At 39.0% G+C, this 22,570-nt stretch overlaps 3 protein-coding genes across 3 annotated transcripts; 1 reads left to right on the top strand and 2 right to left on the bottom strand.

Annotated features, from left to right (window-relative positions):
• Window positions 1-83: 83 nt before the first annotated feature.
• On the bottom strand, window positions 84-6,963 carry ptpmt1 (protein tyrosine phosphatase mitochondrial 1). Its single transcript, XM_054772015.1, has 4 exons — window positions 6,730-6,963; window positions 4,176-4,256; window positions 2,164-2,355; window positions 84-670 (listed from the first exon to the last, which is right to left on the bottom strand). The coding sequence occupies exons 1-4, from the start codon at window positions 6,874-6,876 to the stop codon at window positions 542-544; spliced, it is 549 nt and encodes a 182-aa protein (XP_054627990.1). The 5' UTR covers window positions 6,877-6,963; the 3' UTR covers window positions 84-541.
• Window positions 6,964-7,640: 677 nt separating this feature from the next.
• On the bottom strand, window positions 7,641-20,140 carry prc1b (protein regulator of cytokinesis 1b). The gene is made up of 14 exons (XM_054770913.1): window positions 19,976-20,140; window positions 19,679-19,811; window positions 19,113-19,235; window positions 18,595-18,828; window positions 17,420-17,590; window positions 15,154-15,303; window positions 14,929-15,076; window positions 14,712-14,848; window positions 13,220-13,315; window positions 12,994-13,140; window positions 12,811-12,918; window positions 12,617-12,730; window positions 11,045-11,224; window positions 7,641-9,009 (listed from the first exon to the last, which is right to left on the bottom strand). The coding sequence occupies exons 1-14, from the start codon at window positions 19,984-19,986 to the stop codon at window positions 8,938-8,940; spliced, it is 1,824 nt and encodes a 607-aa protein (XP_054626888.1). The 5' UTR covers window positions 19,987-20,140; the 3' UTR covers window positions 7,641-8,937.
• Window positions 20,141-21,318: 1,178 nt separating this feature from the next.
• On the top strand, window positions 21,319-21,970 carry LOC129179150 (cyclin-dependent kinase inhibitor 1B-like). Its single transcript, XM_054772028.1, has 2 exons — window positions 21,319-21,682; window positions 21,771-21,970. The coding sequence occupies exons 1-2, from the start codon at window positions 21,319-21,321 to the stop codon at window positions 21,917-21,919; spliced, it is 513 nt and encodes a 170-aa protein (XP_054628003.1). The 3' UTR covers window positions 21,920-21,970.
• Window positions 21,971-22,570: the final 600 nt, after the last annotated feature.

The raw sequence follows: 22,570 nt of genomic DNA, 5'->3' as shown, positions 1-22,570 counted from the left end.
GCATCCGTTTACATGAATAATTAATTCACAACATGAATGAATATTACATTCATATTAAAGTGGAAAGGAAGGCACCAGCAGACAGGATTTAAATATTTTATTTAACAAAGAGTGTCAGTATTTTCAGACAAGGTATACAACAAAAAAACATGTAAGAAAACTAAAAACACGCTATTTGGCTGTTTATGAAATATAAGATGCAGTTCTGCAACACCGACATGCACGTTGTAGACCAACTGGTTTGGGAAGAGTCGCAGAAGCAGCTAAAACAAATATACGTGCTTACATGCATGCTAATGTAATGCATTTCTACACAGCACAAGGTTGATATAACAAGTACAGGAAACGAAACCATTCACAAACTGTTTTGTTGTAGACCAACAACTAAAATGCGACCAGTCCAAGTAAAACTTTTGACATTCTAGAGTTTAAAATATGGTAAATGTGCAATAACGGTCTGTCCAGTGAAATGAAAGGGGTGGGAGTTCAAGTAAGGCGAATCTGAGTCACATCATGCCATCAAAAACACTTCCCTGTGCTCTTAATGGGACTGTGCACACACAGCCAGGTGATATTTCCGCAGCATTTCCAGCTGAGCAGCACGTATCAGGATGTGGGGCCGGATAGACGCCAGTTTCTGACACGCTTCTTCGGGCGTCACACAGTGCAGCTGTCGGCAAACAACGGCATCACAAATCAACAAAGCTGCTGAAAATGGTCCGTGAAGACACACACAAAAAAAATTCATATCATAAAGTCGTCCATTTCACCATGTATAAAACAGGCTCAAATAAAATCAAATTTTAATACCATGTACTATTTACTACAGGTTATTAGTAGTTGAACTCCATTTGAAAACAGGATTTAAAAGGCTTAGAGGCTTTTTTACTTAATAATCACAATTAATCGTATTTTAATGTACGATTAAAACTATCACAAAAACGTAGGGTTGCCAACACCCGAATTGAGCCGACAAGGGACGCACTTTGTCCCGTACTGCCGGGAGATTCAAACTGTCAAGTCTGTAAAATCTCGATGGCTTCAGGCTGACAGCTGGACACAGACTAGCCCAGTTGATCCCAGCGTGTTTGATCACTCCCTTATCAATCCAATTGCCGTTCGACTTTTCTTGCATCTTTGTTTGCACGCTTTGCCTACCTGTCAGTGGCAGCAGCTAGCTAGCTCGCTCGCTAGCTACAGTTATCCGCGTAGCTTGCGGTTTTCGGGACTTCAAATGTGACTTTTGACCACAGTGACATTTTTTGTATATTTTTTTCACAATAAACAAGCAATGCGGTTAGTTCCAAGATCGGTTTTGTCCCATGAGAAAGCTAAAAGTGGATGTCACGTTCATTGACTACCGACAAACTTTTTCGAGTGTCACTGAACAATTCTGCTCTCTTGTTGTCATTATACTAATTATGTCTTGTCCTCAAAACAGTATTTATGTGTGGTTGTTTAATGAACATAAACACGTAGTGTATCCAGCCTTGTGCTGGTGATACTATCGCAGGGGTCTCCTATCTCGCCAGCTGATTTTGAGTAGCTCACAAAAGGGTCAAAGAATATTTGCTCCAACTCCTAGTAGTTTTTTTAAATTACAACTGTTCAATTCAGAATTTATGCCTGACCGCACGGTGGCCTGGTGGTTAGCATGTTGGCCACACTGTCAGGAGATCAAGAACTGGGATCGAATCTCCGTTTGGGCATCCTTCGGTTTCCTCCCAAAAAGATGCATGTTAGGTTAATTGGCGACTCTAAATTGTCCATAGGTATGAATGTGAGTGTGAATGGTTGTTTGTCTATATGTGCCCTGTGATTGGCTGCCGACCAGTCCAGGGTGTACCCCGCCTCTTGTCCATAAGTCAGCTGGGATAGGCTCCAGCATACCCCCGTGACATCGTGGATGGATAGTTGACAGCTCTATTAGTGATGAAAGTTGGAAACCCCTGAAACCTGACAGACTTCTTTTTAATAAATATATTTATTAGTATTATTTTATTCTGTTAATTTTGTTATCTTGAACTAAAAAAAAAGTTGAACAATTTATTTCCCATGTATTTGTATTACTTCAAAAACATTAACTATGGACAAAATGCGATTAAATATTTGAATAGATTGACAGCCCGAATTTCTGTTCCACCATTTGTGTTTCCAACTGACCCGTATGAGATATGCAGCAGCCAGCGTGGCACTGCGGGAGCGTCCAGCCTTGCAGTGGACGTACACGCTGTTTCCCTTTTCTCTGTGTCGCAGCGCAAACTCAACACCCCGATGCAGGTTCTCCAAACTGGGAACGCCGGTGATGTCGACTGTGCTCAGCCTCAACTGTTCCGCCCCAGAAGCCTCCCACTCCTGCAGCAAACACGTGCGTTAACATGGGGATCACACCCTGTCGTCTTCTGCTGAGCAGAAAAGAAAAGTAGCTTCTTTCTTTCAGATGAGCTTGGACTATACATTTGTTACAACCTCAACAGCACAACCGAGGGAAGGAAGGAGAAGATGCATTTTTCTCCCTGATTTGTCACCTTGGAGTCTTGAGGACATCTGGAGGAGACTGTGGACCCTGTGCTTTCATCCTGCCGGGACTGGGATTAGCCCCTGGCAGTGAATTTTTCTTATGGAAACCATAAGGAGGGGAAGCAGTTCTAAAGTAGAGGGTTCAGTATTGTGTACAATATATAGTGGTGTGAAAAACCGAATGCCCCTCCTGTTCAAACATAACTTAACTGAGATGAATTGAGATCTATCAGTCTGGAAAAGGTTATAAAGCCGTTTCTAAAGCTTTGGGACTCCAGCGAACCACAGGGAGAGCCATTATCCACAAATGGCAAAAACATGGAACAGTAATGAACCTTCCCAGGAGTGGCGGGCCACCATAAGAAAGACACAGGCCTGCATGGCAGAGTTCCAAGACCTAAACCACTGCAGAACAAAAACAACATTAAGGCTCGTCTCAATTTTGCCAGAAAACATCTTGATGATCCCCAAGACCTTTGGGAAAATACTCTGTGGTCTGACGAGACAAAAGTTGAACTTTTTGGAAGGTGTGTGTCCCATTACATCTAGCGTAAAAATAATGCCACATTTTAGAAAAAGAACATCACACCAACAGTAAAATACGGTGGTGGTAGTGTGATGGTCTGGGGCTATTTCGCTGCTTCAGGACCTGGAAGACTTGCTGTGACATATGGAACCATAAATTCTGCTGTCTGCCAAAAAATCCTGACGGAGAACGTCTGGCCTTCTGTTGGTGACCTCAAGCTGAAACCCACTTGGGTTCTGCAGCAGGACAATGATCCAAAACACACCAGCAAGTCCACCTCTGAATGGCTGAAGAAAAACAAAATGAAGACTTTGGAGTGGCCTGATCAAAGTCCTGATCTGAATCCTATTGAGATGCTGTGGCATGACCTTAAAAAGGCGCTTCATGCTGGAAAACCCTCCAATGTGGCTGAATGACAACAATTCTGCAAAAATGAGTGGGTCAAAATTCCTTCACAGCGCTTGATTGTAGTTGTTGTTGCTCAGGGTGGCCTAACCAGCTATTAGGTTTAGGGGGCAATCACACAATTCACACAGGGCCATGTAGGTTTGGATTTCTACCTTAGTAGTAAAAAGTTTCATTTAAAAACTGCATTTTGTGTTCAGTTGTGTTGTCGCTGTCTAATATTTCAATTTGTTTGATCTGAAACATTTAAGTGTGACAAACGTGCAAAAAATAATAAATTAGGAAGGGGACAAACCCTTTTTCACGCCACTGTATATCCGCTACTCTATTGTGCGTAGTCTGGATGAAATAGGGCCGCCTCTACACAGCAGGCTGTTAATACCTGGGTGAGTTCCCCACGCCCCTGACTTAAAGTCTCACCGTCAATGGGTGAGATTACCACTTTAAACGGCGGAGTCAGGCGAGAGGTACGCACACTTGGAGGGAAAGAGAAGAAGTGTGGTCTTGCACCCCCGAGGTAATTAGGGTTTAAACACACAACAAAACCCCACATAAATGTATCAGATATCCCTTTTGTAGTTACCTACTGGTGCCAAAAGAAGTCATCCAGCAGTAGTTAACCTTCTGCATTAAAGCGCTGCGTCAACATGACGCATGTTCAAAGACAAACAACTTACATTTGACAGGCTGGTTCTTCACGTTGCAAAGCATTCAATGAACTCACCTCAGCCGAATTGCAGAAGTACTTGGTCTCATACATCTCGTTCATGGTGATAACGCCTCGAACATTTTCAATTTCCACCAGCTGAAAGCAGAACCACCGCTTAGACTCTGTTTTCACTTGTAGGCACACGTGCTTCAACTCTGAGGCGTCAGAATTTCAACCGACAAAGTGCTTTTCATTGTTTTGCAACCATGAAAATAAAGTTGGATTCTGAGAGTTAATGGAAAATAATAAGAGAAGATGAACTTTAACGTTACCAAGGGGATCAGTATCAAGAAATACTAGCAAGGTCAATATTTTCGTCTATGTTTATCTTCACAAATATCTGTTTTGCTGTTGATATTGTTATATTTATATATTGTTTACATCCTTTGAAGGACTTAAATCAGGGGTGTCCATACTTCTTCCACTGAGGGACACATACTGAAAAATGAAATATAAATCAAGAAAAAAATGCATCTCAGCTTTGTGATATACAAGTAGGTGAAAATGTGTATTATTAGTATGAATTTCGGTCTTTGCTCTTTTTTTTCCCCCATTTTTGCTGTTGTTTTTCCCCCCAAATATTTCAACCTTCTTCTTAAATACTCTTTGTAAATTTTCTTCTCATGTTGTGCCTTTTTTCCCGTAACATTTTGACTTTTCGCACCCACCAATCTCCTTAACAAGCTCCAATACATTCAAAACTCTGCCGCCCGTCTCCTCACCCGTACTCTTTCACAACACCGAATCACACCTGTCCTTCAGAACGTACCCTGTCCTTCAGAACCTCTACTAGCTCCTTATCCCTAACCGTATCCAATTCAAAATCCTCAGACTCACCCGTAAAGCACTCCACAACCAGGCCCCCTCTTACCTTAAAAACTTGCTCCACCCCTACACCCCTTCCTGTACCTTCCGCTCCTCAGATGCAAACCTCCTAAAACACAGAACCTGGGGGGACAGCGCCTTCTCTTTTTTCTGTTTTTTTTTTTAATATTTCAATTGTATTCTACTAAAGACATTCTTCCTCATAATACTGCAAGTTTATTCTTGTAAAACTGACTTTTTCGCATTAGACTACAACTTTTTCTCTTAATATTTTGACTTTATTCCCACAATACTGAGTTTTTGAAAAGCGCTCATTAAATATTTATTATTATTATTAGAATATTATTTAACTTTTTCCCCAACCTAATTTTCAAAAAATTACAACTTTGTGTTTTGTCTGTTTTTTATATTACAACATAAAAAAACAACTTTTTTTTTTTATATTTGAGCTTTAAAGTCAATGTTATTTTTTTTCCTCTTAATATTTTGACTTTATTCTCAAAAAATTAGTTTTTTTCCATTTTTTGTTTTTTCCATTTTCCAACTATTTAAATTTTCTCCTTTGGAAGTTTTCTTCTCGTAATATTACAACTTTATTCCCATAACATTTTGACTTTATTCCCATATTATAACTTTTTCCCCAAAGTAATTTTCCAACAATTACAATATTGTGTTTTGTTTACAACTTTAAAAAAGAATTCTTTTTTCTTGTATATTTCAACTTTATGCTCCTAAAATGTTATTTTTTCTCTGAATGTTATGTTATTCTTGTAAAATTATGAAATTTTCTCATTAGATTAAAACCTTTCTCTGAATATTTTCACTTTATTCTTGTAACCTTACTGGTGATTTTTCCATTTTTGCTGGGTTTGTTTGTTTTTGTATTTTTTAAGTTTTCTTGTTAAATTATATTTTTAGAATGTGCCGCAGGCCAATGAAAAACGAGCCACGAGCCACAAATGGCCTCTGGCCACTTTGAACACCACTGACTTAAATTGAACCTCGTATTACTTTTTGCTTTTGTTTATATATTGTGCACAATTGACTTTATTTTGTTAAAACAAAAAAAAAGTAATTCAGGGCACTGCTATTACTTAGCGTCAAATGGATACCAACAGTGGCGGAGATTTTTCATTGAGATTTCCAAGGTAAGACCATTACTCGCATAAGGGTGGCAATAAGTTGATACCTGTGAATGTCTAGATGGCCAGTGACCGTGGCCACCACGTAGCTCCGCCACTGGATTGGATACCAAGCTATGTAGTATTGCCCAGCCCTAGTTTGTGCGCTATACATTCTTGTGATGGGCAAACTCGATTCTTTTTACTAACGAAGTTCGTTCTTACTGAAATCGTATGAGTCACTCATATAGGTAAATGGGGTACTCTATTCACTCGCCACTTAATTTAGCGAGCAGTAGACGGGTTGAATAAGTGAACGAGTTAACGACCACGACGAGTAGCTGTAAAAAGTAACCACTTAAAATCACGTGACTTTTCAACGACTCGTTCATGACTCGCACATCTATAATTCGTTTGGAATTCAATTCATTCTCTTGCAGGCAAATGCAAAAACCCTCCAAGTGCCAAACATAAATCCGTTTTGATTAAGCCTTTAAATATACCTACATTTTCTTTTTATAACTTTAAACATTTACTTTCGTTTGTCAAAACACAGAAAAACGCTGAATAATTGCATTCCGAATGACAAATAACTTTTTCTCAGACGAGCTGATCAGTCTGACCTGTTTGGTCATGGATTTGAAAGGCAAAGCTCCCAGCAGCACAGTCTCGTCCACCCGGTCAAACCACCTTCGCGAAGACACCTTCTCCATTACGACATTGTAGGCTAAGGTAGGGTAGAAGAGCAGCCTTGCTAGCACTGCGGACATGTCTTAGTTTAGTTAGATAGTGAGCTACCACTGTGCGCCCCTAACCTCTGTTTGTGTGCCCACCCTCCACTACCCAGTAACTTTCAAAGCAGGTAGTCAGCAAAAGCTCCGCCCCCACACGCTTGGGTTTGCAGCAACACTGCCGGGTTAGCCCTTCAAAATAAACGTCGTTTCCGCTCGCTGTAATGTAAATGGATCGCTATTGTAGCGTCATGACTCAGAGGCTTATGCTTCTTTTGAAGCTTTATTACCAACCTAAACACTCCAACAGCAGTGATAAATTCCAACGCCGTTTTCGCAGGCTGGAACACACGTTTGCCATCTCATATTTTAACAACCACTTCCTGGTTGTCCACCAATCACTCACCCCCAAGTGCATTCATGAACAGTGGAATTCAGAACTCCAACGTTTACAAAACAACCAGACCGTTACATGTTTTACTCCTCTGACATGTGTACAGAAACCACAAATAGTGGATACACTGCTGAAATATATTTTCAGGGCATTTTAGTCCGACGTATTACGTAGAAAAGGAAAGGCACAACTCACGCACAAAGAATTATGTAGTCACAAAGTCATCAGCACTAGACAATAACACCGAAAAACACAAATGATTGCTGTGCAAGAAATCTCAGCAAAAGCGACAATTTATTTTCCAATATTAAACACTACACGCAGTACCAATACCGCAGCAGCAAAACATTTCTAACTAAATAATAATTTCAATATTATACAATATATTTATCAATCATTTCTTGACTGAATCTAGCGGTGTTCAAAGTGCACCCGGGGGGCATTTGTGCCCCGCAACTTGTTTTTTATTGGCCCGTGGCATATTGTTAAATAAAATTAAACCAAAAAAAAAAAACACTGCAAAAAGGGAAAAAATAGAGCAAAATGTAACGAGCTAAACTACTGATACTAATCACTAACAATAACACAAAGCTTTATACATACAGTATATATATACATTTAAAAATAATCAAATCATTTAACCACAGCACAAGATATGTCAGTTTTTTTTCATTATTTGCCTTTTTATTCGTTTTAATTAATCTTTATGCATTTATTTTGAATAATGTATTTTCTTTATTTTGCTTTTTTCCTTTTACATTTCCTTTATATCTATTTTTATTTAGTTGATCTACTCTTATGTGTCTATTTCTGAAAGGGACATCATTTCTTCAATTGGGAAAATCATCCATGTGTAGTTTGTGGCCGGAGCTCTAGCTCAAGTTATGCTTAAACAAGAGTGATGTAATTCAACTACACAGGGTAACATGGCAGGATTCTTAAATATTATGATTAAGGATATGAAAGCATGAGCTCACATTTCTTCTCAGCTATGATGATATCAACATACAAATTAGGCTCCTCACAGTGAGCACTGTTCCTGCCATGAACGTCTCTATAAATGTCAAACTAAAACACAAGGATCACTGATGAACACTACTACCAGAAACAATTAGAATCATATAGCGTAACAATGTAAGAGATGATGACTTTCTGTCTTAAAGAAGTCCTGAGCCAGCTTTACATAACGAACTGTTATATTTTCTCAAAAACATTAGTACAGGAATTGATTAAATATGACCCATGCAAGAAATTCTGTATTTTTCATCGCTTTGTTCTGGTGAAAAAAAAAAAGAAAAGAAAAAAAAAGAGTTGTCAATAAAGAAAATAGAAATACATACATACAGATTGCAAACAGCCGTGGAAAGCCCAAATGGAACAAAGCAAGCATGGGAAAACTACAGTGTACTTTACAAAAAGTGCAAATATTGCATAATTTTGGAAAGGTAACTTCAATTTAGATTATATATTTCAAAAATGCATACATTAAAAAAAAAAAAAACTTAACGTCTGTCAATATTTAAATGTTTTAACTCATGTTTCTCCTTGTTGACAGTGACAGAAAGATAAAGATCATTCATCAAGGACTAAATATACTGTAGTGTTGCCTTCATTTACATTTCATAGCATATAGCACGATGGGATTATTGGAGTGAGGATCCTCATCGAAAGGATGCTGGCAAATCAGAGGCAGTCGGCAGCAGAGGTCAGAGTTTGGTGGTTGTGGAGTTCAGGATGTGTTGCTGGATGTTAGTGTTAGAAGTCTTGGACAGGTCTCTCTACAGAAATGGAAGACATAGCAAGCCATTAACATCCATTTCTAGTCAAGCACAACACATCACTAGCTGTCAGACCTGAACACAGAAGGGATGTCCAAAGTGCGGCCTGAGGGCCATTTGTGACTTGCAACTTTTATGTATTTATTTTTTTTAATTTTTTAAAAGTGTTTCCCTATACATAATTTTTTTTGTGCCGGCCCACCACGAGTACATTTAGACCACCACAGATAGATTTGGCTTTATTTTTTCCCCTCTGAAACGCATTATAATGGGGCTGTCTGTGTAGCTTGTCATTACAAATCCGTACAGTAGATGGCATCGTAACTCTGCTTTTTAACACACATAATACGCAAATACCACAATTGACTTGGTCGCGCATCATAGCACATTGGTTGATCAATGTAGTGAGATATTACATGTGCAATGACGTGTACTATCTTTAAAGTCAGCACACACGCACATGGAGCCCAGGAAACATGAAATAATGTTGCACATTTCTTATGACACAAACCAAAATGCTCCATTTCACCAGTCTGAATTTTTTAAATTCTCCACTATTGCCGCAGTGATATGACGGGAAAGAGAAAATAACGGCGAGCGATTGAGGGTTCTAACATTTTTGTTAGCAACGGTTTTGTGATGCTACTTGTGATGATATTACTGTTTTGAACGCATATTGCTTTGAGAAGCCAAACTCTTTACTAAAGTGTCCCCAGTAACTAACCGGAACTACGTTCCTAATCACCGAAATCCAATCAGAACTGAGCTCATGAGACCAAGCGGGAAAAATTAGTCAACCCATTGAAAATTGCAGGAAGTCATTACTCAATGTAACAGTCTGAATCAAGGTTAATCTTACAAACAACATTAAACTTATCACACAGCATCTAACACGCAAACGTTATACCTCAGAAATATAGAAGCATGCACCAACATGAGGTTAAAATGAATTTTTTTTTTAATTAAAGTTTTCCCATAATACTGACGTCATTGCAGCTCCCCAATGCCTAATGGGAAAACTTTAAAATGTTGGGTTTAATTTTTAGTACATGTTTGTATATTTGTCAGCTACAGCTTTTGAGTGTTAAATTGCTGTGTGATGAAATTAGTGGTTAGTAAAGTGTTCTTTGAAAGATGATTGAAAGTGAGTCGGGCTGTTATGTTGTTATACTGTTATATATAATGACCTCCTGCGATTTCCAATGGGTTTACAAGCTCGTTGTAATTGGCTCCTGCCAAAGAAAGCGCTATCGTTTCCTCACTGACTCGCGAGCGGCACAGCATCGAAACAATTAGTAGTCAGCGTGTCCATGATGACATGCACAAATATAAAATTTAACATACGTGTCGCTTGGCTCACAATAATCGCCCTGTCGCACAGGCTGCATTGAAAATTCAGCCCGTTGTGTGCAGGGCTGGACTACAGGGGTGACCACTGTTACATACTGTATGTAGCTCTACTTTGAAATAAATGACAACTTTTCAGAAAGTGTTGAGTGCTTGTGTTGAAAATGTCTTTCAGCGTTTTGTGTTGCTTCTCGCCACATATTAAGCTTTAACGTAAGCCAGCATCGTTGGCAGAAGGGGATATATTGACGGTTAATTTACCGCGTTGGGGAAGAAGACGCGTCGGTCACGTCTCACCAAAGCAGGAAGCCAAACACCCCTCCCTTCCTCGCGCTCATCCAATCACCAGCCAGGATGCATTCACGATCTCACAGAAAGTCGTATTTTTTTAAAATCTCAATACAAAGATGTGTATCTTCCCCACTCCGGTGTTTAAAAAAAATTTGAGCACTGCGAAGGGAGCCACAACAAAGAGGCTCAAGAGTCACATGCGGCTCCGGAGCCGGGGGTTGTGACCCCTGGGTTAGGAAATGAAAACACCTTGGAACGCTTTAAGTACTCACCAACTGCCTCTAAAATTGATTACATTTTGCTCATCTCATACAGACATCTGCCATGCAAAGGAATGAGAAAGCGAATGCAGAGTAAAAAAATAAAAATAAAAGATGAAGACAAAAGTGTAAATTACCACAAACTCTGAATATGTGCTGGCAACGGAGTTAAAGCTGGCGTTACACTGTGGACTAGTGGGGTTCTTCAACGCACCACTCAGAGGAGTTGCCTTCAACTGGACCTCATTCTCTTTGTTACAGCCCATCACTTTTGGGTGGGGAGGCTTGCCGCCACCCATCATCCTTGGTGTCAGTCCCTGGACGAAGAAAAACACCGGCACACGAACATCGTCAACTGAATATTTTTAATGGTCTATTCTTCTTATTTATATTTTAACAATTTTAAAATTGTAACAAGGAAACTGTAATACTACAGTAGATTCCTGCCTATTCAGTTAGGCATTCCGTATATAGTGGATCCCCGCACTTTAGTCAGTCAGCATTCATGACACCCCAAATTTGCCTAATTTTCTTAAAAAACAAACAAAAAAATCCCTCCAAAATCCCCCACAGATAGCACAGTAATTCACCATAAGACTTTATAAATATGTGACTAAAATACACAGCATACATATTTGTAACATTGTGAGAAAGCCCCCAATTTGTACACATTTATATCTTTATGCTTCACTGATGTTTTTTCGTCACGCGTTGAAATTTTGCACTTGGTTTGGCGGTCCTTAAACGCACCATAATTGTGTGCTATGGCTAGCTACAATGTGACTCCGATTCTGTCCATGGATCACCTTACATTATCATTCATTACTGGTCAGTACCTTTACATTTTATATGTTACTGGTATTTTAAGTGTGTCAGGCATATTTAGGGCTTAAATCTGTACTGTGGCATACACATATGACTTTAAGACGATTTTCATGCGTTTGTGAATGCAAAAAGCATTTCCTGCCGACACGCTGCTTATATAGAGGAAACGCGGACGTGACTGAGAACAGCATATGGACGTTAAAGGGGGAAGGGTGTGCATGAAAGAGGACGCTAAAGGAACGCCCCCAGTAGTTATATAGTGCTGGTATGTGCGTTGCGCAAAACATCGGTTTGGCTAAGGACCCTTGAAGATGGCACCTACAAAGAGACATGCTTGTGAAGCACAGTTCGCAAGCTATCAGTTACGCGGAGGGACACGGGAATCGAGCAGCCGCGAGAGAATGCAAGATCAACGATCTTGGGGCTACTGTTGTGACCCAGCTAAAACTCAACCCCGAACCCCCGACGTCACTCCCTGTCCTCCCCCCGCTCTGCTCCAAGCACCACATTTACAGCAACACACATGATCATCAATCTTACTGATGTCTTAAAAGGCTTATTTTGTTATTATGTCTACTATATAGGGTGATACGTGTGCAAAGGTGATTACGGTACTACGGGTGTTATTTCATGTCTAGAGGGCTCTAATAATGTTAAAAAAAACACATTTAGGAAGTCGTAAACAGGTTTTCTATGCTCTAACCACAAAAATATTCCATTTATATACAAGGAATCCTACTTTGCGGAAACTCACCTATCACAGTCGGGTCCGGAAACAATTAAGCGTGATTAACAAGACATTACTGTATGGAAGCCTACCTAGGAGTTTCTAAATTATCTCTTTGTTCAACCTACTTTCTGTTATGAACCTTTTTAACACCAACCTTCCTCACAGAAAGAGGTGAGCGGGGCAGAGGTGACCGACAGACGGTTCCACTGAAGGCAGAGCGTATTGTGCTGTTGGATGTGGCCAAGGAAATACTGGAGGTTGCATTGAACTGTGCAAGAGACAGAACAGCATTAGTGCTGTTAATCCAGTACTGTAAGAATAGAAGAAAGAGTGTTCTGGATTTACCACCTTTCGCGATTTACTTGGGGTTTGGTTAGTCGGAAATCTGCGTTTGGGGGTTCGTACTGCTGTTCCGTACAGCATATCCTCCTCCGTCTGCTTGCTCTTTTTCAGGTGCTAGTGTTTGAAAAGAAGGCAAGTGGTAACACATTTCCAAACAAACCAAAAAGCATCAAAAAGACGCTTCCATACCCTTTCTAGTTTTTCTCTTTCCTTCTCTGCTTGATGCAGCTTCCACTGTTCCTCCACATACTCGAGAAATTTCTGGCCATTGACCAAAAACTCACAACTCCGCTCACTTTCCCAGGCATCAATCTGGGCTTTTAGCGTCTTTTCAAGCTTAAAAAAAAAAACAAAAAACAAAAAAAAATTATCATCATGGGCTTAAAAGATTAGCATGTCGTCAGACCTTTTTTACCTTTGGCAGACTTTTGTGTAGCTCAGCCCTCTGTTTCTCTTCTTTGAGAAGATTACCTCCTCTATTTGTGAATCTTGATGGATCCGAGGCTTTTTTCTGGAATTTAAATCCCCCCGCACATAACAGTAATGTTATGATAATAAAGTACAAATATTATGGGCATAAAGTCATAACTACAAGAAGAAAATTCACAAGAAATTTGAAAGAGTTGGGGAAAAAAAAAAAAAAAACAGTAAAATTGGAAAAAACAGATGTAATTTTACGAGAATAAAATCAAAATACAGTCAAACCTGTCTATAGCGGCCACTAAAGGGAAACGGCAAAAGTGGCTGCTATAGACAGGTGGCCGTTATAAACAGGTTGGGGGCCATTTTGAATTTGTGCGCACATATTAACATGTCTGTGATTAGAAGCTTGTTGTGTTTGCAGATACATATAATTATACTGTTACATGTTGACCAGTAGAGGGCACTGTGGGACTGCGGATAAAAGTTGTAAAGCACTACTAGGTTAATAAATCGCTGTTAATAAAGCGATTAAAGTGCATCGCCGACATGAGTCTCTCATTCCCCACAACAAGGGGCATTACAGTATTGACCAGTGCACATTGTCTCACACCAGGAAATAAATGGTGTCACTGTCTGCAACAAGCTCCAAAGAAGACGGCTTTTTCTGTCGAACAACTGACAGTTTGTGTGGATCTTGTGAATGATTGTGACTGAGCTACGAGTCAGTAATTAAAGTCTACACACGACGGCTTCATTGCTTAAAAAACTAAACTTTTTCGTGCATGACGCTTCTGCTTGAGACAGCATTTTGGCCGCTATATGCGGTCAGATATTGACCAAGGGATACAAAATGGGTGGCCACTGGCCGCATTAGACAGGTGACCGCTATACACAGGGTCCATAACACTCAAATTTTCTGCGGGGGATTTTTCAGCGGCCGCTAAGACAGGTTTGACTGTAAAAAAAACTTATTCTAATGGGGAAAAAAGCTGCAATTTTCGTGAATAAAATGTGCAATATGAGGAAAAATAATGTCATTTTAGTGGCAAAGAGTTGAAATATTTAAAAAAATATTTCATTAACTTTTTTAAAGGCACAATATGAAAAAAAAATAGTTATAATTGTTTGGGGAAAAAAGTTTGAATTTTATGGGAGTAAAGTAAAAATCTTAGGGGATAAAATCAATATTACAAAAAGAAAATGTACAAAGATTATTTAAGAATAGTGGGAGGCTGAGGAGTATGATCCCCCTATAGTTGGAACACAACCTCCGGTCATTGTTTTTTTCCCCACTCAAATACAAATGAAATTATAACCTTTCTTTAATATTTTATGCAGGATTTTTTGTTGATATTCTGTCTGTCGCTGCTGAAATAAATGATAATGAATAATTTGTTATATAAGACAACATTCAGTGCATGATCAAAGAGCTTTACATAGACTGGTAGACTGTAAGTGCATCAGAATTCAAGAGGAATACTCACATCCAACTCCAGGAAGAGTCTCCAGCTTTCCTCCCATTGCTGAACCGCGTCAAAAAGCTCTTTGTGATCCTCATAATGCTGCTTCAAGCGCTGGATCTCGGCATCATGCGCACTCAACAGCTCCTCGGTAAAATCCTCTAAAGTATGAAGTTGCAGTCTTATCAAAGCACACACTTATTATTCTGATTAAGACGACACAAGTACAAAGTAAACCCACCACTAAAATAGGCAAAAAATGCCTGCCGCTGCTCAAGGCTGAAGAAGCACTTCTCCCAAAACACAGCGATCTCAGAGCGGACGGCATCAGTCACGTTTCGAATGTTCTGCAGTTTTAGGTCCTCCAAGCGATGCACCTCTGTCTGGAGCTGAGACCAAAAAAAAAAGAAAAGAAAAGAAAAGAAAATCAAGCCTTGCAAAAAGAGTTTTTGTTAAGTCGTCTCACCGCTTCCAGGTTGATTTTCTTCGACATGACCATGTGGTCATTGAAGGCCCCTCTCTCCTCTTGGGGCACCTGCAATCTGTCCCACAGCTGCTGGATCTTCTCTCGATGAGCCTCGCATGCTGCCTCGTTCTCCGCCTTGCGTTGCTCCAACTGCAGCCCAGGGAAGCTCATGAATGTTAATTTCGTAAGTCTGATAATCACACATGTCCCTGACAGTGCACTTGTTCCACAAAGTCACAATTTTAGACACCTAGAAATTAATTAAAAACTCCAATCGCACATGTGAGAATGCAAATACAGGTGCTTACCACTGGTTTCTTTGAGTCTGACCTTCTGTTCCACTGTATATAATGTTAATATAAAACACACGGGCCACACTAACAACAAACTTAGTTGGCCTCTAAATATGGTCCGGTTGCAAGTTTGAGACCCCTGTGCTATACACCGACTGCTCTAAAACTACAGCCAAGTTACATTTTCATAGTATTGTCCCTTGAAAAGATGAAATGTGAGGGGTACACTCACTCTGGTGAGTCACTGTATATAATTCTTTTGGTAACATAGCATAGCATAGCATATGCTGAGCATTGGCGATTCAATGCATTAGGACAGGGGTGTCCATATCAGCTTATTCTATCTTCTTATTTTTTTAACTCTACTATTTTTGCTTTATTTGTTTAATTTTTAAGTAATCACATTTATTCGGAAACTTTGGCAGATCTGCTGGAAACGTAAATTTCTCTTGGAGATAAATAAAGTATCTATCTAGCTATCTACCGCAGCCCGGGGGCCATTTGCAGTCCCTGCTTTTTTATTGGGCCGTGGCACATTCTAAATAATTTAACTAAAAAACTTTATTAAAAAAGCAAAAAAATTTAAACTTAGCAGTAATTAGTATTAAGTGTCAAAATATTAAGAAAAAAAAGTTGTAATAAAAAAATTTAAGTTACTAAATTACTATCGCAACAACACATCATTGGTTGGGTAAAACTAACCTACAGGAAGACCAAATATGAACAGAAAAAAAAGTTGTAATCTAACAAAAAAAAAGAAAAAAAAGCCATAATTCTACAAGAATAATGTCATAGTATTATGAGGAAAAATAACATTATTTTAGTTGAAATATTAAAGAAAGATGTTTTTTTTAAATCGTAAGATTATGAAAAACAAAGAAGACAACAAATAAAGTTGTAATTTTTGAGAAATTAGGTTGCGGAAAAATGTACAATATTATGGGAATAAAGTCATAATTACGAAAAGAACATTTACAAGAAGAAACTTGAAATAGTTGGAAAAGTCGGATTCTAATGAGAAAGTTGCAATTTTACAGGAATAAATTCCTAATATGATGAGGAAAATATTAGTTACAATATTAGTAACAAAGTTAACATATTAAAGAAAAAATTTTTTTTTTTCCAAGTTGTAATATTATGACAAAGAAACAAAAAAAAAATTAATAAAAAGGTGTACTTTTTGGAAAATTGGGTTGGGGGAAAAACACACTGAGAGGAGCCAGATGAGGTGACTTGGGCATCTGGTCAGGATGCCTCCCGGGCGCCTCCCTGGGGAGGTGTTCAGGGCAAGTCCGACAGGTAAAAGGCCTCGGTAAAGACCCAGGACACATTAGAGAGACTACAGTATGTCTCCCAACTGGCCTGGGAACATCTCGAGATCCGCCAGGAGGAGATGGATGAAGTGGCCGGGGGCCTCCATGTTTAGGCTGCTGTCCCCGCGACCCGATCTCAGATAAGCGGTAGAAGATGGATGGATGGATGGATGGATGGGTTGGGGAAAAGGTTATATTATGAGAATAAAGTAAAAATATTATGGGACTAAAGTCATAATATTACAAAAGGTAAAAGACTATTTAAAGAAGAGAGTTGAAATATTTGTAAAACAAAATAAATAATAAAAAAAACAGCAGAATTTGGAAAACAAGCAAAGTTGATACTAGTAATAGGCCTTTTCACCTATATGACAAAGCTGAGATGCATTTTTTTTCTTGAAATAAATCTTCTTAGCATATCTACATGTTTTGCTTTACAAAATATCACAGTGGCCCTTACATCCTTTCATTTTTCAGTATGTGGCCCTCTGTGAAAAAAGTTTGGATGCCCCCGGTTTATGATATAAACTGGCTTTACATCACCACCTGCATTATCAATTCCTAAATGTTCAAGCACTTATTGCAGATTTTACTTGCCCATCTTTTTCCATTTTTGGCTCACAAAACACTGATAAATGAGACAGAGAAAATTCTTCTCACCTGACAGAGCAGCAGCTTGAGTGTGCTAATATTTTCTCTAGAAAGGCAGAAAGAGTCTTCATCTTCGCCGACAACATCCTTCTCAAAACTGGTCTCTGGGATGTGGTCCAGGTCATTCATGTACAAGATGATCTGCTTCTTGACGTCCATGAACTCAGCATACCGCTTTGCCTGGGTGGGTGGGGGGGATCACAAGGAGAGGTGTTTGGTTTCTGTGCATTGATGTGGTATTTTCTTTCTGGTGGATTTAAACAGAGATTATACACTCCTGATCAAAATTTTAGAATTGACATTAGAACATTAGGAGGTTCTAAGTCGAGCTTCGAAATTCAAAAAAAAGAAATTGGAGAGAGACAAATATTTTTTGAGTTTTTGCAAACAAGCATTAAAGTGAAATAGGCTGTTCATCAGCTGCTCAAAAGTTTAAGATCACAGCCTTTCAAAGCAAAAATCTTGGCAAAAATGTGGAATGAATGTCATTTTCTGTCAGCTATTCTTGATGGCAAAGGCAAAAACGCTTTCTCTCTTTGCACGCAGTCGGTTTGTTGAGCTGCATAAGCAAGGCGTCTCGCAGTGCGCCATTGCTGCTGAGGTTGGGCGCAGTAAAACAGTTATTGGAAACTTCGATCCTGATCCTGGAGAAGTTAAAATGGCTGACCCCCCGCAAAAAATGTCACGGGCTCTGAGCCGGAGGTTCCGATCGGCTGTCTGTCAAGACACAGGACCATCCTTGGCCCAAATGGATGTTGTTACTCGTGCCGAGTACAGTCCAATAACCATCAGACGGCATCTGTGACAAAAGGCTTTTAAGAAGAAAAAAAGCGTCTTCAAAGGCCTAGTTTCCTTTAAAGCCACAAAATTGCTTGTTTGGAATTTTCACTAAAGCACCAAACATGGGACATTGAAAGGTAGAAGAAAGTTTTATTCGCAGATGAGAAAAAACTGGAACCTTGACGGTCCTGATGACTTCCAACGTCACTGGCATGACAAGGAGATGCCACCTGAGATGTTTTTCATCATGATCTGGGCTGCTTTTTCCTTCAACGGAACATCTAAAATTGTGTGCTCAGACTGTTGACTGCACAGTGACTGAAAACAAATGTGTTTCTCCCTGAAATGTCTTTTTGCTTTCATATGAGGCGAACATAAATGGAGCTCTTACAAAGTGCTCTTACCTTCTCTTCATTCTGGCTGGCCACATGCTGGCTAAAGTTCTCCAATTGTTCCAGCGAGGGGACAGAATCTGGGGGGATGCCATAAGGAATGGAGCGCAGGATGTCACACAGGTCCTGGTCCTGCGCCAGCAGAACCTTCAGCTCCTGCATCCGCCGATTCTTCTCCTTCATCAGAGCCTCCACCCGTGTGCGGATGTTCTTCTCCTGTTGGAGTATGCTGAGGCCAGCCTCTTCCTGAAGCGACACAGACCAACAGGAATTCAGTGCACAAAATATTTTCCTTGTTTGACAGTTTTGGCTTAGTAAGTAATAAAAATAATACACTATAAAAATACATACAAGTAATAAAATAAATATAAATCATAATGATGATGATAAAATCATCAAATAATCAACAGCTAAACTAAATACATGTGATTTCATTGTAAATAAATTGTCAAAAATACGTAGCGTAAGTGCAACATGGCGTAATCCCACACAATATGGCCGAAAAAAATACAAGAAAAAAGCACTGTTACCTCAAACATAGGAATCTGAAGTTCAAGACAAAGCTTCTCCATTTTAGTCTTGCAGTCCTGAATGTTGCCGACGAGCCTGTTCTTCAGCGATTCCTCCTCTCTGATCATCATATCGAGTAAGCTCTGGCAAATAGAAGGATCCAGACGGTTCATTCACGTAAACACACCAGCGATTACAAAATACTGTACAGTAATCCCTCGTTAGTAGCCGTTAATTGGTTCCAGACCCGACTGCGATAAGTGAATTTCTGCAAAATGAAACCAATTGAATATTTTCGTAGTTAGAGCATAGAAATCATGTTTTTGCTCTATTTTTCGCCAATTTTTTGGTTTAATTTTATTTCTACAATGTGCAACGGGATAATAAAAAACAAGCTGCGAGCCAAAAATGACCCCCGTGCAGCACTTTGGACACCACTGAGGAAAATTGCAGTGGATGTCATTGTCTCGTGCAGGTGCATCTAACGCAGTATGCATATATATATACACAATACAAACAAATTTATAGTAAAAGAACTGCATCGTTTCAATAGGGTTATAAGGAACTTAATACATAGTTTACCCACCTGAATGTGATTCTTGACAACATTAGTTCTCTGTAGTCTTTGGTCCTCCGGAATGCCAATCTCCTCCCAAATGTCCTTCAAATGGCGGAGGGCTTTATTCAGGCAGGACACAGACTCTGCTGCGAGCGCCACACTGCAAAAGTATTCATTCATTTCATTCAGATTCATGGTCGTTACCAGCAAATCATAACGTTTACTTAGCATACAATGTTTAGCTAATACTAGGTTACGATGTGTGCTTTTATCCCTCACACTAAAAAAAAAACTAAATTTATGAACTTTAAAACACAGAATTACCTCCTTCTCATCGTCAACAAATGTTACGGCCGCAACCGATCGATCAAAATAGATTCAAAACTGATCACGGAGACAAACTGTGAAGCGTCAACTTTGCTCGCTTCCAGTGCTAGCCGTTGGGTCAGTCGTTCAAAATACGCACCGAGCAGACCTCTGCTCTCCGATTGGCTCATTCAGCGATGAGCGCGTGTTTCGCTCACAACACGAGCCACCAAACTTGTTCGCCGACTCTTTTGATAGCAGCACCGCCCACCCGACTGTACATGAAATTTAAAACAAACACAACCCTTTCATGGTAGACGTTAGGGGTGGGCTATACTACAAATTTTGGTATCAATCCAATATATAAATACATTATAACACAATGTATAAATAAACAAAATAATTAAATGATCCACTTGTTCCCTTTTACTACAGAAAGTTGTCTGAACAAGTCGATGGTGCAAAAATAATTAAAATACTATATAACAAAATCTAAACATAACCCGATCAACAATGTAATAATATGAATAACACAACAAAAAATACAGATATTTGTAAAAATAAACTACGGAGATCCCTGGCCGAAATGATCATCATCTCTGACTTGTCATGAATTCAACTACATGTAATGACCCAGAGAAACAAAGTAGCTTTATGCTACATTGTGTGGGACAACACTTTAAGTGGCCACTGTCCCTTTTATTTGTATGTGTATGTATTTTTATTTTTTTATTTACATCTACCAGTGTTTCTTATGACACAAGCCTGTCTTTGTGAAACTTGAAAAATGACAAATCTTGTCTTTTGGACCGTCTATTAGCGCAATTAATGGCTGAACGGCATTCCTAGGACATCTTTGCAATGCAATGTGTCTGGACACTGCTTCCTATCATGGCGGCCAAACACGCGCATGCGCGCAGGGCTTACTATAGAGAAATGGAAATTGAGTGACCAGCCTTTCTCCCTAAAGTCTTTGGCTGTAACGGTTTAAAGAGGCTAAGGATGAAAGAGTCCCTATAAATACAGTGATGTCATCAACAACATCATTACTTCGTTCATTGTAAGACGGGAGGTAGGTTCACTTATTTTTGTCTGTAGTTGTAGTTGCATGTAGTTAACATGCAGTTAATGCAAAATAGATGATACCAGTATAAGATTAAACATTTATAGAGTCGGATTAATTTGATTGACGTTTTTTCCTATGGGAACAATTGTTCTGGATTTCGTTTGTGTTGGTTTTCAGCTGACCTTTTGGAACAAATTAATGCCAACAAAGTGTCTCTTATTTTCCAGAGAGTTGGCAACCCAAGCAGAGACCTAAAGGAGACCACAACACAATATTTGATTCTTCTTCTGCAAAGATGAACAACAGCATGCGCAGGTGTCTATATGGCCCGGTGGACCACGAGCAGCTGCGGCGAGATTTGAAGCTGGAACTCGAGGAAATCCCTGTAGAGGACAGCCATCGCTGGAACTTTGACTTCCAGACCAACACGCCGCTGCCTGGCATGTTTGAGTGGGAGCCTGTGAACTGCCCCGCCGATTTGTGCCACGACTCCTCCCAAGTGAAGGACTCTTGCATGCTGGTCCAGATGGAGGGCAGTAGCCACCAGGAGAAATGCTCCAGCTTCCCCATTAAGCCTCCCGCTGAAGATACTCCTGTCTGGAGGAAGATGTCCTTCTCCAAGAGGGGAGTCAAGCCCACAGGCAACGCACAAATCAGAGGTTAGGAAAGGAGTCACTGATTGAAGTGTGATGAAATCCAGAAACTATAAGTTATCACAACTTCTAATGCATTTTAATTTTTTTGCAGATGTTTTTTGTCAGGAGGACCACAGAGTGCAAACGCAGCAACTTTGTCACAAGTTCCACTTCAGCATCTTGATGCCAAACAATACGACGGAACTCCTGGACTATCAGCAGTGTCCAAACTTCTTCCAACAAAAAGGGAAAGAAAAATAATAATTAAAAAAAAGCTGATATTTTTATATATATTTTTGTTTCGCAAAAAGGTCTACAAACATTGATATTTAAATACGTTTTTAAAAAAGGATAAAAAGTTGTCATTTTACCTGTATGCACTTACAAAAAAGGGAAAAAATGATATTTTTTATACACATTTTTAGTTTTGTGAAAATGATTTAAAAAGTTATTTTTATATTTTTTAGTTTTGTAAAAACGAAAAAAGTTGATACTTGTATATATTTGTAGAGTTGTAAAAAGCTTTGAAAACTTTATATTTTTATAGTTTTATTTTATAGTTTTTATTTTATATTCTTAAGGCTGATAAAAGTTTTTTTTAAAACATATTTTTTGTTTAGTAAAAAGGCGTTTTAAAAAAAATCTATTTTTAAAATAATTTATATATTTTTAGCTTTGTAGAAACAAGAACACCTTTGTATATATTTTATGCTTTTTGGTTTTATAAAATGGCTTTAAAAAGATAATATTTTTATATTTTTTTGTTTTATAAAAAGAAAAACTGATATTTTTATTACCGGTATGTTTAATTTTGTAAGAAGGCAGAAAAAAGTCTATATTTTTAAAATATATTTTTACTTTTGTACAAAAGCAAAGGCCAAAAAGTTATTTTTGATATATTTTTCGTTTTGT

The sequence above is a fragment of the Dunckerocampus dactyliophorus genome, chromosome 3 (assembly GCF_027744805.1).
Source record: "Dunckerocampus dactyliophorus isolate RoL2022-P2 chromosome 3, RoL_Ddac_1.1, whole genome shotgun sequence".
Classification (NCBI taxonomy): Eukaryota; Metazoa; Chordata; class Actinopteri; order Syngnathiformes; family Syngnathidae; genus Dunckerocampus; species Dunckerocampus dactyliophorus.
The sequence above is the reverse complement of the archived record's forward strand: the minus strand, read 5'-3'. Positions and strand labels throughout refer to the sequence as shown.